Source organism: Peromyscus eremicus, chromosome 5 (genome assembly GCF_949786415.1).
Source record: "Peromyscus eremicus chromosome 5, PerEre_H2_v1, whole genome shotgun sequence".
Classification (NCBI taxonomy): Eukaryota; Metazoa; Chordata; class Mammalia; order Rodentia; family Cricetidae; genus Peromyscus; species Peromyscus eremicus.
In genome coordinates this window covers 41,736,046-41,754,204 of record NC_081420.1, presented here as the reverse complement: position 1 = coordinate 41,754,204, position 18,159 = coordinate 41,736,046, and the positions used below count along the sequence as shown (strand labels likewise).

Sequence of the window (18,159 nt, the reverse complement as noted above, 5' to 3'; positions counted from 1 at the left end):
TGTACTGTATTAGTTGAAAATAGGGAACTTCGTTCTAAATTTGTTTTGAGACTTTGAAATGGAGAAATAAGGTGACATGTTATTCTGTAGATGAAAAGTCTGAACAACCAACTAAAAACTGAGTGTGCAAATTCACATTACTATGTAGTGTAGTATAGAAATCGTGCTTGGCGTTCTATGAGGGTCTCTTTGGTAAGGCAGCCATCAAGGCAGGAACATAGAACAGAGCGCAAACTCCTTCTCATGCTAAAAAGAGTAGTTTATTGTAGGCATATTTAAGTATAGCACATTTTGGTGAATTTTTTTTCCTGGTGACAACTCAACCTCATGTGCACAATAAAGCCTAAGACATGACTACGTTGAAATGCTTTCTAACGTACATGTGACATCTTCCATAGAGATGGATTCTGTAGATTGACTACATGTGGCATCTTCCATAAAGATGGGTTCTGTAGACTGACAAGCTCACAGTAAGGGTCCAGGGGTTTCCTCTAGTACTCATCTGTGAGCACAAGAAGCTCCATGCCTCCCACACATAGACATTCCTTAAAGCCCAATGACTAAGTTCCTAGTTAGTGTAAAACAAGTGAGTTTACTCACATGCATATTTGCATATGTGTACACATACCTGCATAGAGAGAGTGGCTCTCAGTCTTCCTAGTGCTTCCATCCTCGTGACCCCCAGCCATAAAGGTATGTTGTTGCTACTTCGTAACTATAATTTTGCTACTGTTGTGCATCCTAATGTAAATATCTGATATGGGACTCCAAAGGGGTTGTGACCCACAGGTTGAGAATCACTGACTTAGAGCACCTTAATCCTATTTTGAGATTCCTTTTGACTTATTTGTATATGTGTGTTTATGTTCATGTACTTATAAGAGCCTATGGAGGCCAGAAGAGGGCTTTGGATTCCCCAGGAGCTGAAGTTACACTACAGGTGGTTGTGAGCCACCCAACATGGATGCTGGGACCTGAACTCTGGCCCTCTTCGAGGGCAGCAGAAGTGCTTAATCTCTGAGCCATCTTTTCATTGCCTTTGAGTCCTGTCTTCAGGGCTACTGTTAGAGGGAGCCTACCAGAGATGACCACTTAGACACTTTTTATAGCCAACTGAAAGTCTTTATTCCAGCCGTCTGGGACTACACTCAGGTATTTGGACCTATGTGAAGCCCTGAGCATTTAGACCAAGGGATTTTTAAAGGCAAAAGCCACATCCTGTTATCTTGCTCAGCAGATGCAGGGGGAGGCTTGCACAAGCAAGCATTTTAGTAGAAACTAAGATAAGCTGCTAAATGGGGGGGGGGGGCGGCGGCCTGTGCAAGCAAGCAGCAAGACTATAAGATGGAGGAAATGGAGGAACCTTTACATTATCACATTAGTATTCTTAATATAATTACTTTAAATTTTTCTTCTTGATTCCTGTGGTCCATAAAATTCCTCTTTTACTTCATCTGTCATTTGCTGAGAAGTTGGTTAAGCTATCACTCCTGAAAGCTTATACTCTTTACACTATGTGAAGAGCTCTGTATGCAGTCTTGTGGTTATATAGCAATTATCCAGCTTCCCAGTTGAGTAAACAGACTTTCAGAGGGGTTAAGTGAATTGCCCAGTGGCACACAGCTCTCCAAAGTGTGGCCCATGTGAGGCAAGCTTGTTCAGTCACTGACTACCTGGTTGTTCAGAGTTTCTGCCTTTTCCCATAACTTGTATATAAGTATTTCCTGTTAGTGTCCAGCTTCTTACCCCTATGGTCTTTGAAAGATCGACTTTGTTAAATCTTCTCATGTCTGTATTGTTGCTGGTGTTCAGCTTTGACTCTGTGACTCCAATGCCTCTTGTTTTGCAGCTTTGGAGACATGCTGTCCTTCACTTTGACGGCCTTTGTGGAGCTAATGGACCATGGCATCGTGTCATGGGATACATTCTCAGTGGCATTCATAAAGAAGGTAATGTAGTCTGTGCTTTCCTAAGCTCAACACTGGTTCTTTTTTTACCCACACATAATTCTCTGCATTATGGCTACTTTATAACTGCTTTCTTTAGTTCTTTATGTTGAAAGATGGAATGATTTTGGTAGTAATACATATGTGGGGAACAGAGCCCCCAAAATGCTGTATGAAAATTGTATTTTTGTCCCCACAGAGATCGTAAGTGGTAGCATGTGAGAACCTACAGTTAAGGAGAAATCAAAGTTCTCTGCTCCAATTTGCACAGTATAAGTATAGATCTTAAGGCCTAAGCACAAGGCAGAGATAGGGCTGACTGGGAATGGTGTGGGCTTTGGAAATCTTGAAGTCCACTTTCAGTGACACACCTCCTAATCCTTTCCAAACAGTTCATCAACTGGAGACTAAGCATGCAAACATAGAAACCTATGGGGACCATTTTCATCCAAACCACCACACTTGCCTAAGGGCTAACGTTGCTTGTTTTCCATTTGGTGTTCATCTTGGGGAGGGGCTACTTGAAATTAAAGGCAGGAGAGAAAGCCATAGTTTCTGGAACAAGGGTGTTGGCAGTGGAAGCCCTGCAGGTCTCATGTTTATTTAAGGTAAGGGACTTCTTGACATACTCCTAAATCTTTCCTTTTCTGTGTCTATGAACTTAGAGGTTAGGTAAGTAAAGGAGAATCGTCCTGTTGTTGATTGGCAGAATTGCTAAAAAGAAACTATTATTGATCATAAAGTCAAAAGCATACTTGTGTTACAAAGCATTCATCTGGAATTGATAGGGACTGTAGGCAATATATTATGAGACTAGAACATGAATTTCCATATCTTGTCTTTCTAGAATAAGCTCTAGAGAAACAATTCTACACATGAAGGAACTGGGTTTTCTGGAACTTTATGCTATAGTCGGAAGTTTCTCTATGTCCCACCCAGCCCATGGTTGGGACAAATATCTCTCACCCACAGTCCCGCAGCTGCTTATAAAATAATCACTCGGAAGCTTATATTAATTATAACTACTTGTCCATTAGCTCAGGCTTATTACTGACTAGCTCTTACACTGAAACTAACCCATAGTTCTTATCTATGTTTAGCCATGTGCCTTGGTACCTATTCTCAGTTCTGCCTTGTCATCTTGCTTCCTCTGTTTCTGACTGGCAACTCCTGACTCAGCCTTCCTCTTCCCAGAATTCTCCTTGTCTGCTTGCTCTGCCTATACCTCCTGTCTGGTTACTGGCTAATCAGTGTTTTATTTATCAACCAATCAGAGCAACACATATTCACAGCATACAGAGCATCCCACAGCACCTCCTCTTTTCTGTCTAATGAAAACCGAAGGTTTTAACTTTAACATAGTAAAATTACATAAAACAAAACAGTTATCAAGCAAGAATTACAGTTATAATATTTAGTCTACTTGTATTTGGCAAAATTAAAAAAATATTCTTTCTATCCTATCTTTGTGAGTCTAAAGTTTCATATCTAATTTATCTTTTATCATAACCAATGAAAATTATATCTAGTCTTCCACTACATACACCAAAGACCCCAGAAGGATATAATATTACCTAAGTAAACAGAAAATGCATTGTAAGCAACTTCCAAAGTTCTGGAAATGACAGAGACAGCTGCCTGCCAGGACAGTCATCCAAAGTTTCTCTGCAACGTTGGGGCATCCTTATTCAGCCCACAGGCCTAGAGTCTCTCAGTCACTTCTCTTGGTGACCTGTAGAATGTCTGGCAGTTTCTTCTGTGAAGCAGAACCTGAAGGACCATCTTGCCTTGCAAAGTTCAGTGGTCACCTACCTATGGGTCCTGCATGTCCATTCGATACAGCATTTTGTCAAGCAGTCCAGGCAAGAACAGTTTCTTGCCCAAATGGCTATTTTTACCAAGAAGAAGATAAACTCCATATGGAATGTCTTCAACACCCGTCTTCCTCTTTGAAGTAAATCAGTGCTGCCAGGAGCAGATGTGTCTCATTGTCCAGGAAAGTCTAAGTTTTTAAAACATTTTAAATGCCATATTCTGTAGGTTTTTGAAGTATTTGAAGATTACCTACCTAATTGAAATATATCTATGTATACCTAGAAAACTTAACTAACATGACTATAAGTTTGACTGTCATAGAAGACAAATTATTAATCTATATTTCTTAATTATCCATTACAATTTAAATGAGTTACATAAACATAATATCTTAAATGAGAGTATGTATATATATATATATATATATATATATATATATATACAGTATAACAAAATTAAATTTGTATCAATAAACTAAAATCCATGGCATTGTAAAACATTTCAAACAAATTGTTACTCATTATCCTATCATATCTATATTCCCTTTTCTTCTTTAGAAAGAGATTACATTTATAATCAATCCCCTTTAAATAAAAATGAACATTTATAAACAATATTTTGCAAATTTGGGTGTAGCTTCGCGTTCTACTTCCTGCTGGATGGGGTTGCTGGCAATCTTACGGGGAGCCTGAGAAAATTAAGAATTATGGTCAAGTCCTGACTGGAGTAGTCTGTGAGGCTGCATTGTCTGAGCCAGTTGCCTTGAAGCTGATCTGGATGTTGGAACATCTGGAGACCTCTCAGGGGGTCTTTCTTGATCAAACCATATAAGCCTGGAAGCAATCCACAGGTTCTCATCTTCTGTGGAAACAAAAGCAGATCCTCTTTCCCAAAGCAACATATCCTTAGACATAAATTTTGAAGTCAAGATACCTTTAAAATATATATATCAATTTAACTCAGCAGCCTTTACAATCAAATGTCTTTCTGCAGTTAAAAATCCCAAAGACAGGCTGGAGAGATGGCTCAGAGGTTAAGAGCACTGACTGCACTTCCAGAGGTCCTGAGTTCAATTCCCAGCAACCACATGGTGGCTCACAACCAACTGTAATGAGATCTGGTGCCCTCTTCTGACCTGTAGACATACATGCAGGCAGAACACTGTATACATAATAAATAAATAAATCTTTAAAAAAAAAATCCCAAAGACAACACAATCCAGATTCTCTGTGTAATATCCACCTTTATGTGGCTTATTTTTTATATTACCTTTACTGTCTCTTTAAAGACTTTATTTTTCTAAAACTGTTTCTTTATATAATTGTCTATATTCATTTCCTTCTCTCTTCTAAGCCTACGTACATTTTTACACATACTGTAAACTATTTAAAGTCTTATTCCATCTGAATCTGTCTTATTGTGAATCTATTGCTTTAAACTGCAGTGGCTAGTACTGAAGCAGAAACCTTGGCTGCTGACTTCGCCCACTTCAGCTTTCCAATATGGTAGTCATACATTTATCACCAGCCCTGGGAGCCATGTGCACCACCAACTCTTGGAAGCAGTGGGTCTATGCTTCCATCAAAGCAGCATGTAGCCCAGAAACCATTTGTGTGTGTGTGTGTGTGTGTGTGTGTGTGTGTGTGTGTGTGTGTGTGTCTGTACTAGCAAAAGCTAAATCTGCCATGCAGTGCACTGCGTGGCTTGGAGACACCACTGTGTACTGTGGCAGGAATCCGCCATGCTGCACTCAATCCCACAGGCCATGAACCCACTGTACTGTAGCTCAAGTCCGCACGCCATGGTGTGTCTGTACCTTGGTGTCTATATCTCGGCCCTCATGAGTCATGAAGTAGAAAGCTGTTCTTAGCCCAATTTTAGAATTTCTTTTTAAGTACTCTCAAGTTTTAGGTGGAAAGTCTTGCCACCACATCTGGGCACCATTATACTTACAAATTTTTAACACTTTCTCAATGTATAGAAGGTCTTCTTTCCTAGTCCACATGTCCTGTTCATCATGTGTCAGAGACCCTCTGGAGAGTGACAACCCTGTTCTGAGTAGGAGTTCCTGGAAATCACATACGCTCACTGACATTAGCTTTCTGGGTTCTCACGCAGTTATTGTCTTCTTCTCCTCCTCTTCCCCCTTCTCCTTCTTTTTCCTTCTTCCTTTGTGCAGCTAAGCCTAGCTTCTCATGATGAGGAGTGAGGACAGTGGCTCAGAGGTCAGCAGGGTCATTGTGAAGGAGAATCTCCTCAGTGGCCAGAGTTCTTTCTCCTCAGCCACATCTGTGTTTCCCCACAGTCACAGAGCCAGTAGGTGGTTGCCTTTTGGGCACTGTCCACTGTGCTGCTCTCCCTGGACTTTCCAGCAGAATCCAGGATTCTTGCTTCCATATAAGCCACCTCCTCAGCCAGAAAAACATTTATTTTTAAAAGAAAATCTTAGAAGGTGGAAAACAGAAAGAACATAGTGACATTTTATTTAAATATATTTTCAAGTAAAATGCTTCTTGTCAGGAGTAAGAAATAACAAAGTTTTGTTTTTTAAATGATGTGAGTTAAGTGATCAGAGACAGTGGAAATAATTTAGTTTTCTAACTAGCTAGAGAAGCATTCATTTTTAAAAGAAAATCTTAGAAGTTGAAAACAGAAGGAACATAGTGAAACTTGATTTAAATATATTTTCAAGTAAAATGCTCCTTGTCAGGAGTAAGTATAACAAAGCTTTGTTTTAAATGATGCGAGTTAAATGTTCAGAGACAACGGAAGTAATTTAGTTTTCTAACTAGTTAAGATGATTTCAATTTACTTTAAATTAAATTTAAAATCTCATTTAAACTAAAGATGCAAAAGCTAATTGTCCTGGCATTTTAAATCAAAACTGAAGTATTTTTAGTAGCAGCATATTTCATATATTGTTCTCAGTTCCATTGCATTGCTACTTAGATAAGAAAATTTGGAAAACAGCAGAAAATTAGTTAAGTTGTGTAAAGTTAACTCTTTTTATTCATTAGCTGGGTCAAATTCAGCATTCTGAGCACCTGGATTTGTGTGCTGGGACCTTTTCTAAACAGAAATTTATCTTGACAAAACCCAGCTAGGAAACCCACAAAGCCACCTCTCCCTGCGGTCTCCGGTGGCTTCTGATGCCAATTCCCACCAGTTTGCAGAAGCAGCGCTGCCCGGCCAGCCTCTGCCTCTTTTTCCTACAACTTTATCTTTGTCAGCGTGGCTCTAGGTTCTAGTTTCCAGACTGGCTGCAGCAGATCACATTTTACAATGCTCTGACATTTGTCCTTCCATACTGACGTGCAGAATACAGTTGCTTTGTAAAGACTTGGTACTTAGAGAAAGGGTAGGCAGCCGTAAGAAAGAAAGGAGAGACTAGAACATTCTGTGTTAGGAGTTGGTTTCCTCCCAGCCAAGAAAAATACCAGTGCTTTGTCTTGGAGGGAAAGCCTCATACACAGACTCGGAGGACCTGGCTCACCCTATAGATATTTTCCATGCTGAGGCAAACATTCAGGCATTTCTCTTCTTTGACCCAATGAGTTTTGCTTTTTGGAACCTGGAGAGATTTGTGCATCTCTGCAAATTTGACAGTGCAGCTTCATGATGACTGTGGATGGCTTTTTAAAGTTTGGATGGCATTCAAGAAATTTGAGACCTAAAAGGCATTTTTGCTACCATTGGTTGATATCCCTTAGATTCTGTATCTGTGTGTGTGTGTGTGTGTGTGTGTGTGTGTGTGTGTGTGTGTGTGAGAGAGAGAGAGAGAGAGAGAGAGAGAGAGAGAGAGAGAGAGAGAGAGAGAGAGAGAGAGAGAGAGAGAGAGAGATGTGAGTACATGCATGTGTGGTGTGGATGTATATGTATGTGTGTTGTGGGGAGGTCAGAGGTCATCTTTGAGTGTTGTTCCTCTGGAGCCATCCATCTTGGTTTTTTAGACTGGGACCCAAAGCTTGCCAATTAGGCTAGGCCAGCCAGCAAGCCTCAGGGATCCACCTGATTCCCTCTCCCCAGTGATAGAATTACGAGTCCACACCACTACACTTGGCTTTTCACATGAGTTCTGGGGACCAAACGTAGGTCCTTATGCTTATGAGACAAGCACTGTGCCACCTGAGCTACTGCTCCAGCCCTGGCCCTTCGCATTTTAAAAGTAACCCAGTATTCCTCTTACTTACTGCTTTGCATCAATGAGTGACTTGAGGAGTTGAACGCAAACTTATTACTAACTCCTCTAGTGTCACCGTCTTCTGGATATAGATCTGCTTTCCCCAGTCTGTGCTGTGCCTGGCTGAGCTGGCTCACCTGCCTTGGTGAAGCTCAGTGATGTGTGGGGAGAAGCTGAGAAAGGTCCAGGAAGCATTGTTAATCTTGGGATGGGGGAAGCACTCTAGAATGTAACCAGGTGACCTGTAATCTTCTGTCGCTATATTCTTATCTATAATTTACAAACTGGGCACAGAGGATGTTTGCCCTTTTGCTGTTAAGGAGTTTGTCTGTGGCTTCCTAGAGGGAGACAGTCATTACATTGGCTCAGATCACTCCCTGCTGAAAGTATCGAGGCATTTAGAAGTCTAGTTACAGCCACAGGTAGATAACAACAAAAGGAGATGTGGGTTTCAAAGCACGATTGACGTTTACCTCAGATCATGTGATCTAGTAAACTGGGCACACACTTTCTACCAGGCTTGTTCCCAACTCTGGGTTTATGTAAAATGCTCCTTCGATGAAATGTTTTAGGGTTGCAGAAATGGTTGATACTCTGTGTCAAAGGAGAGCTGATTTAATAGAAAAGAATTATAAAGAGTATTTCTATGAACATGAACAATGAGGCACCTAAAAATGAAGTATGGGTAAAAATGCTAATGCCTTAAACGAAAGCAGAGATCCTAGGCGATTACCCCACTCAGTGTCCCATTGTGTGAGGAGAGAGTTAAGAACTTAAAACCTATTTTAAGAAGGTATACTTCATTGCAGAAAACATTTGAGAGAACTTACTGAATATTTGGAGGGAGTAATTATTGTCAGAGGATATTTATGGAAGTAAGTGGTGAATTTCCATTTAATGAAAAAGTTGACGGGGCTAGATGGCTGAGCAGCTGAGAGACTGGGTGCTCTTCTAAAGGACTTGGATTCAAATCCCAGCACCCATGCTGTTGCTCACAATCATCTGGAAGCCCACTTCCGGGAGATCTGACACCCTTTCTGGCCTATGAGGGCACCAGGTACACAGTGGTGCCTGGACACACATGCAGACAAAACACCCATATACATGAAAAGAAAATAAAAGTGAAAAGAAGCGTGAGCATTGGAAGCCAGGCCTGGTGCTTCATGCTTATAACTCCAGTTCTCACACCAGCATTGAGAGGCGAGGGCATGATGATTACTGTGAGTTTGAAGTTACCCTGAGCTACCCAGCAAGACTGTCTCAATGGAGAGAAAGAGGTAGGGTTTAAGGAAGGCCTGGGGAGAAGGCATTTGAGCCCAGGGGAAACTGAGAGGGGTGCTCTGGGTACAGTGGGTCATCGTTGTGTGGACACATGAAAGCATGTCAAAGAGCGGTGTGTTCACAGGGATGGAGGGTAGGGAACTGGGAATATTAACCAGGAATGGTTATGGAAACTCGGAAAGTGTGACAGTTGGTGAGAAGGAAGAAGTCAGGAGACAATGCTCTTGTTTCCATGCCGTTTAATGTTAGGCTGCTGTGGCAATATGCAAAGGATGTGACCTTTTGAGTGCCAAGAATAAGCGATGTGCTTCGTAATTCATGCCCTTTTGTCTGTCCCTACTGGATTATAAGGAACCTAAAGGTAAAGCTCGATTGAGTCCCGTTCATGTATAGTTCTGAATCTATAGGACTGATCAAGGCTGTTGTAATTGGATCTAGTAACAAATAAGTAAATCCTGAAGGAATGAGAAAGGAGATGAAGGCTGAGGGTGGAAGGACTTGACAGCATCAGCAACAGGCTCTCAGGTGGCACCCTCCCTGGACCCGAGGCACGTCTCAGCAAAGGGAGGCAAGAAGGGATGAGAGAATTAGTGGGAAGAAAATAAGAAGCATTGCCAATGATCTCCCCTTATGAGTTTCCTAATAGCACCTTGAAGAATTACACTGGGGTCGTAACAAGTGACGGGGATTGAAGGGGAGGGGAGAGGAGGGGACGCACACTCTGTCCAGAAGGGACCTCACTTAAGTATTCAGCCAGGAAAACTGTGAGGGCGACTGGACTTCCGTCAGTAAACACTAGATTTAAAGAAAGAGAGGTGGTGTTCACATGGAGGATTTTGTAGATTGTAACAGATGTGAGAATTGAGGCAAGAGCTTGCCAGGGACAGTAAACACATTCGAGTGAGAGGAGCTGAGATGGGCTTTTAAGGATCTTAAAATCCCCACACACTTCCTGTAGTTCATGCTATAAAAACAGTTTGTGGAGTGTAAAACCTCCTGTCCCGGCGGTGCTTCATTACTTCCCATGGCCATATGGATCTGGCAGGAGAGAGTCAGCCACTACCCCATGCCCACCTTTATCACTGGCTCTCAGATGGAGACCATGGCATGGTAGCTGGAAATTGACAGGGCACCTCTGCATTTTGTCAGGTTCAGGAATGGAGGGGGTTTGGGGGCAAGGGGTATGTGGCATAGCCCAAAGGGAGAAGCTGGTGTTGACAGAGGAAGCCGAGTGTTTACCCATCATAGAACCAAGCCAGGGAGCTTTTAAGCCTTCCTTATGTTGATGTATAATACTCACTCTTTAGTAGGAGCTGTCAACAGACAACAATAACATAATGAGATCTCTAAAATGAAACGTTTGTGGTGCTCATTGTTAGGACTGCTATGAGCCAATATTCTAACCCTGTGTTTTATTTCCCTTTTATATTGTGATTTACTGTATTTAGGTTTTACTGATTAATTTCTTAAAAAATATGTTTTACATGCTAAACTATTACTTTAGCACTGCTGGTTTAAGTGACTTCTGTTTATTACACCTAAGAAGAAAGAGAGGAATTTACTTTAGCCACAGGAAATTGAAAGCATAGGGAATATAATTTTTTTTAAATTTTGGAATATCCAGAAAAGTGGGCAGGTGCAGAACATTACCTGTTAAGTTATATTGACAAGTACGATTTGTGTGCGTCCCCTAAGAACATAACAAAAACACAGTAAGAACATAAAAGTCAGGATTATGTGGATGAAGGAGCAAGTTAGAACTTGAGAAGGAGTGGCCATTGGCACTGTTGAAATTCCTCTTTTAGACAGGAGGCCTTACTATGAGTCTGCTCCTGAAAGCTGAAACTCAGAATAGTAGTCCTGGGAAATTCAGTAAGGATGGTCCTTACAGTGGTGGTCAGTTGTTGCTGAATCATAAGGTGGATAACTGTGTTTTGTGATGCTTCGTGAACGTTGTTAACGCCACGTGTATCTTGTTCTTTTGCGGTATGTTGCATCCTCGGTGCCTGGCTCTTTACTTCTTTGTTTGGCTTACCATCCACGCATGAGCAGTCATTTGTGCCCTGATTTTATTTTCAGATAGCAAGCTTTGTGAACAAGTCCGCCATAGACATCTCAATCCTACAGCGGTCCTTAGCCATTTTGGAGTCAATGGTTCTCAACAGCCATGACCTCTACCAAAAGGTAGCGCAGGAGATCACCATTGGCCAACTCATTCCTCATCTTCAAGGGTAAGCATGCTAGGCACTCTTGTGCCATGTTTCTGGAAAACCATCACCATGATGGCCTGGTAAACACTGTGTATTGGTTTAGTTACAGGCACAAGAAAGTTTTGATTTGGTACCAAACCAGGTGCTGCTCTTCTCTGTCATCACACTGAAATGGCACAGTGACTCTCCCTGCTCCACATCCCCAGTCCCCAGTGCCTAGACCGTAGGACACATTCCGCTTTGGTAAAATTTTGGTAGACATTCCTTCTTATAAGACTTAATAGGATAATTTCTTCCTTAGATTCTCAACAGAGTCTGTCTCACCTATATAATATTTTCTGTGGTACGATGAATATTTTCATAATGATTTTGGCATTTTAAATAGGAATTTTTTTGGATTTAAAATTTTTTCACATAAATTCCTTGAGAATTTCATACAATGTATTTTGATTATATCCATTCCCCTCCCCCAACTCCTCCCTGGTCTTCTCCCCTTGCTACCCACCCCACTTCCTGTTCTGTCTCTTTGAGTCCAGATCTACTTTTCTCTTCCCTTCGTGGTACTTTCCGCGTTCCTGGCTTCTGTAATTAGCAGGTTATATATTGAAACCTAACAATTTGGAGCTCGGCTCCATGTGTGAGGAAGAACATGCGGCATTTATCATTTTGAGTCTGGGTTACCTTAACTAAGGAGTTTTAAAGGGAGGCTTTTTTCATCAATAAAATGATGAATGAGTAAAACACATGCATTTTCTTTTCTTAAAAACCTAATTAGGATGTGGAAGTTAGACATCTACTCTCAAACCCCACAATCTTTGGGCCTTTCCCCATCTTTCTACTCTTTGATCAACCAGAAGGATGCCTCTGATGAAAGCACCACGAGGACTTGTTGTGTTTAAATATTGGTGGCTGCTGGTGGCAAGAAACATTGTGAGCTAGCTCCCATAAGAAGGGAGTTGGCTAGAAGGTTATGAAGATGCCTTGTAGAGTCCAGAAATGGTTTAAGGAGATGTGTTTTAGGAAACACTTTGGCTGGCATCAAGGTGACCTGGTTCCCAATAACTCCACCTCTGTTCTCTCCGCTCACCTCACATTTGCTTATTCTTAAGAATAAACCCGATTGAACCATGTTGGGTGCTGGTCTAGGGGTAATGGCAGGGCTCAATCCAGCTGTTCTCAATACATTGCAGATGCTGACTTAACGTTTGTAGTATATGTTGTATGGTAATTCATTTGGAGGTAGGGGAGGGGCAGAATTTATAATCTATAATTGAAGTCAGAGAAGCTGTGGACTTTGGCCTCAGAGATTCAGTTCACTCTCCAGAGGATGGTTTTGTATGCAGCCTCACTTACAAATGACACTGGTTTCACTGTCTCTGAACGTGAACCATGTTGACTTCACTGTTAGAATTTTTACTGCTGAGTCTCAGGCCCCATTTGCAGTTCACTTCACTAAAAAAAGAGCCTGTTGTTCATCAAGTGCCACGCTAAGGATGGAGGTGCAGTGTCTACTTCTGTCTTCTGTACAGCAACCCCAGGAAACAGCGTCTTCCCCGAGTGTAGCTCTGAGGCCTGTGGATTCTGCCTTCAGCCTTTACTTCCTGTTGCCACTTGGCTTCCCTCAGATCTCTGTTTCCTTTGGAATGTCTGCTTCTTCCACTGAAGAGCACATTTTTAAAACAAAAATGCCAACAGTTACTGCTATTACAGTGTTTCTGTTTGCCGACAAGTTTAGAGGATATATAACATTGCCATGGGAACAAAGCTGTTTCCCTTTAGATAAGCCCGGGAATGTTGAAACAGCTACATCTGCTCTCTCACATGTATCAGGCATTGAACAGAAATCACACACACACACACACACACACACACACACACACACACACACACACACACGATCCCATATTATCTGGTACTTGTTTTTAATTCAGATAAAGAAGAGAGAGTTAGCCTATTGGCCTCATGCACTTCTAGGCGATCTCTTTTGATCAACTAGTAGAATAGTAATTGTGCATCTGCTCTTTCCAGCCCAGGCATGCTGGGAATACATTACCAGTGCTGCCTGCATTTTCTAGACACTGCCTTTCTCATCTATGGCAGGACTGATGTGTTTGTTTTTGATATTGAGTCTTCCCATGGGCTGACTCAGGGCTAGCCTCTTCTGACTTCCTGTGTTGTTTGGGTCTTTCCAGGACAGATCAAGAAATCCAGACTTATACTATTGCTGTAATCAACGCGCTTTTCCTGAAGGCCCCTGACGAGAGGAGGCAGGTGAGTCACAGTTCTCTAGTCCTGAGACTGTGATCAGGATTGGGGCTAGTAACTCTCCTTGCAGAGATAATTTCTTCTTCCCCTCTGGGAGCTATCTACAGGTGGGTGCTACAGAGCAGCCATGCCTTGCAGGTTGGCCTGCACAAGGGAGGAGAAAATAGCTGCAGATTCATACACACTTGGCTGTGGAGGAGCATTAGGAGTGTGGGAGCAAGAAAGCCCTTTCCTGAAGTGTACTCCAGTGCATAGACAGAGATCATGAAGAGGTAGAATCAGTGTAATCCAGTGTATTGGCTGGGGACATGAAGAGGTAGAATCAGTGTAATCCAGTGTATTGGCTGGGGACATGAAGAGGAAGAAGCAGTGTAATCCAGTGCATAGGCTGGGGACATGAAGAGGAAGAAGCAGTGTAATCCAGTGCATAGGCTGGGGACATGAAGAGGTAGAGCATTGCTGCTGTGGTGGAATCAGACGTGGAAGCCCCTGAGATCTCTTATCACTGGATGTTCACTGGGGTCCCCATTTGTGGCCCAAGTAGTGGGGAAAGGGGTAGGTGAGAATGAGAAAGGACTCCTAGATTGCTCGCTGGTTGAGATCACCACTTTCAAATGTCAGGGAGCCCTTTGCTTGATGATGTGCTTCTGCCGGCTTGTGAATGTGGCTGAGAGACTGTCAAAAGGAGGAACACCTTAAATATATCCACATTAAACTAATCATTAGATGGTCTTCTTGGTCTATAGCTTGTGTTTTTGTTTTTTAAATGGAAGAAAGGACCATTACTGAGGTGGATTTGGAGAAAGTGCCATTTTGCTGTCTTGGAATCTAGCGCATACTTGAGGTGTATTCTGGTTTAGCTGTCAATGCAGCATGTTACCTTGACCACAGTCCTCTTCCTTTAACACCTGGGTAGAAGGATGCCTCTTCCCTTCTCTAGAAAGGCCATTGAAAGCTCCACAGTGCTGCCAAGGCCTTGTTTCAGGAAGATAGAAGGACAACCTGCTCTTTCATTTATTTTATTTTTTATTTCTAAAGCTTTTAAACTTCAGCCAATAAATGTGATAGATTCTGACTGGACTTCCATTTAGAGTTGTTAATTCACTCCAGATGCTATTCCTGCACAGTGACTTGTGCCATTTTATTCTTTTCTGTGTGAATCAAGTTCAATAAAAGGTGCCTGCTGTCTCCACCTCTGCTAGGGTAACTGGTCCCCAGGTTGGCTTTTTAAGGGGAGCTTGGCTGGTCGGGTGGAGTTGTGGGTGGGGCTGCTCTCCTGCCATTTGTTGACTGAACTCATGATAACTCCCAGGCATCCTGGGAAGGTAGTCACAGCTCACATCATGCATTAGAGGAGCATTGTCCTTTCACTGCTCAATCAAGGACTTCTGGCAAAACCACGTGGTTCCTGGGTTGGAGTGTGCGGGTTATAAACTTGCATTCTGGTCTGAACTCTTAGAAGTTGATGGAAATTTTAGATCAGGGAAATGTAAGTGAAAGGGCTAGCTCTGATTTTTCAAGGATCTTTGGAGTTGGACTCGAGTAAGATGCACATGCCTGGTGTCCTTTTGTATCTTATGCTGAACACCACTGTTACCTTATTGAATTGAATTCTCTGGCCTTGGGCTTATAGGAAATCAGATATCAATCTGTTCTGATTTTAGGCCATTGATAACAATGATGGAAATCAAAATAAATTAGGTTTGGATTCTGTAAATCATTTTTTGAAATTACGCAAATGGGAGTCACACGTTTTTTTTTTTTTATCAAACATTGTTGTGATGGTAACAAACCATCACAAAATATAGATTGATAAACTTAAATCACTTAATAAACCAATCTAACTAACAATATAATCCAGCAGAAATTTACAGACTATTATATGACTAACTAGTATTTGAAATAAATTAGCAATAAGGTATGTACTGTCTTATAAAAAGTTAATGTTGACTCTCTAAGCCACTGAATTTAAGACTTGCTCATCAGAACAAGGGATAATATTATGACTTTTAAATTTAAAATATCTGAGTGGGTTAGGAGAGCAAACCCTGAAGTTCAAGATCCAAGTTCATGTCTACCTACTTTTGGATGCTCAGTGGAGGCCTGTAAAATGGGAAGTACAATACTCCTTACCTGGGTTGCTGTAGATTATATCAGCAGCTGAGGGTGTACACCTTTCTCTGGAACTGACCTTAGATGTAAAACAGCATTTGAACTGGTCTAAATTGATATTGGTATTGTTTCTGGCATAATTTTCACATTATGGGAAAAGCATATTATTTCTGTTTTACAAATGAGGAAACCGAGGCTCTAAGGGAGTAAAGAACCTGACCAGGCCACCACAGTGGTGAGAGCCTGCGCTGGAAACCCAGCCTCCTACTTGCTTTTAACTGCAAAGAATCCCATGGAATGCCAGTCAAGTAGGGGTCTCCCACAGGAAAGACTTCCCAGAAGTCAAGAGGAAGTGAGGTTCACTTTCTCCCTCCAATCAGATTAAAACATTACCTAAGTGTTTGTGCTTTGAATTTTACAGAACACTCCCTTAAAAAAAAAAAAATCAATGTTTAAGCCTGGGGCATTGGATCAATTCTGCTCCAGTAGAATACTTTGCCTTTCATGCGTTTTCCTACTTGGGGGCCAGACATGGTGGTAGCACTCCATTATCAGGATGTTACTATTTATCTAACCGTATGGAATGAATTTGGAGTGACTAAGTTTTGGTGGCTTCCCTGGGGATAGTGGGTGTGCTGTCCCTGCCTTGGGGAATCCTTTCTTGCTGCACAGAGGAAGGGAATTTGTGCTTCGGTCTTATGGGGGAAGGCGTGGCTGCTCAGTGGGCAGATGGATCTTTGTCTTTGCTATTTTAATGAAAGATGTGTGGAGAAGATGGCTTCCAAATTTCTTTACAAATACTTCATGGTTTCATAAGAATATTGGAAAAGGTCTTTTAGTTAACGCATTCAGATAAGACAAATTCAAAGTGAAGAAGGCTGAAAGGGTTTTTCACTGGGTTCCCTGGGTGGACCCTGCAGTTTCCACTGCTCACACACACTCATGGTACTGTTTTCTCTTTCTTCTGTGTGTATTTCTTCCATTTGTGCTTTTTCCCACCAAAGTTAGCCATACGATATACATTATTTTTATTTACAAAACTACTTTAAAAACCAGCAGAGATATTTGTGGCCACTTTCCCATGTCACTATACCTATATCTACATTTCCCTGTGTATGTTTGTATCATTTAGGACTTTAGTATATTCCCTGCAAACTCATAATTATTCAAACAACCATTAATATTAAACATATATCCATGAGGAGGGCAAGGATACTTTTGTTTTCTCTCTGATCTAGCTCCTATTCTTAAGGAGAATTGTAGAAAATACTTTTGCTCTTTTATCAAACTCTTTTGGTCTGCTCTGTGCTAGACATAATCTCTTGAGTTTGGAAAGAATGAGGTGTCCTCTGTGCCCCTGAGGAGCCCCAATCAGAAGAATACTGTAAACAAATAATTAATAAGCAGATGATGAAACTATCTGTTTCTTCTAAGTCACTTTTCAATTGTGTAGACCGATGAGCTACATTTTCTTTTCCTATTTTTGTTGGTCTGATTATTGAACAGCATTTTGATTTTATCAATAACTTTACAAAGTTTTAAAAAATAATTAAAAGAGCTGTAGGATCCTTTGGTTCTTCTGTTCGTTAACTGGACCAAGAGAAGAAATATGAACTAGAAGAAGCCAGTGGCCCCATGTTTCGGTGGAAAGAGAGCACTGCTTTCTCCAGACTGGAAGGGCGGATCTTCTGGGTTGACTTGCAGCTTGTTTCTGGAGGTGTCCATGCTCCTCATTGTTTGGTTTTAAGAGCACAGAAGAGGACCTCATACTGGATTTGGACTTTAGTGCCACCTAGCCACTTAGGCTCTCCTGACAGTATACCCACCCTTTTCCAGTGCAGAGGGCCAGCAGGGTGTAAAGGCAAGGCTGCCAACTTCTAACAGAGTGCTCTGAATTTCCACCCCCTTCTCTCCCGCTTGCTTTCCTGTCTGTGGTGCTGATGGCGCTACTAGGTTGATGTAGAGAGCAATGTTGACATCCTTGATTATCCTCTGACTGTAAGTCATCCTGTTTGCTTTGTTAGCCTAGATAAACGGGCCCCGCTCTCCTGTTCTGCTCTGCCCTCCTTGCCTGTATCTCCCTTGTTAGCTTCTCTCCCCATGCTCCTGATTCCCCCAGCTTTCTGCAAATTTACTTTAATCTCGGTAGAATTTATAGTTTGCTTTATGGTAGTTTAGCGCCTTCTCCACTTGGTGAGAATTGCAATGGCAAAAATACTCCCCAGCAACCACACAAAAAAAGAGTATTTTGGTGTCTTCCTGAATATAAGCAGTATTTTCATATTCTGTGAAAATTTCAAGGCTGGTTCTAACTAATTTTTCCTTAGTACCTGCTGGTCAATATTCATAA

The 18,159-nt window shown here is 41.6% G+C and overlaps 1 protein-coding gene across 2 annotated transcripts in view; it reads left to right on the top strand.

The window, feature by feature from the left end:
• Elmo1 (engulfment and cell motility 1) overlaps positions 1–18,159 on the top strand; it is a 532,595-nt gene that overhangs the window by 183,745 nt on the left and 330,691 nt on the right. For both annotated transcript variants that reach the window (XM_059263360.1, XM_059263361.1), the window contains exons 8-10: positions 1,850–1,949; positions 11,302–11,453; positions 13,625–13,703. In XM_059263360.1, the coding sequence (XP_059119343.1) occupies positions 1,850–1,949; positions 11,302–11,453; positions 13,625–13,703 (331 nt within the window). The remainder of the gene's footprint in view (positions 1–1,849; positions 1,950–11,301; positions 11,454–13,624; positions 13,704–18,159) is intronic.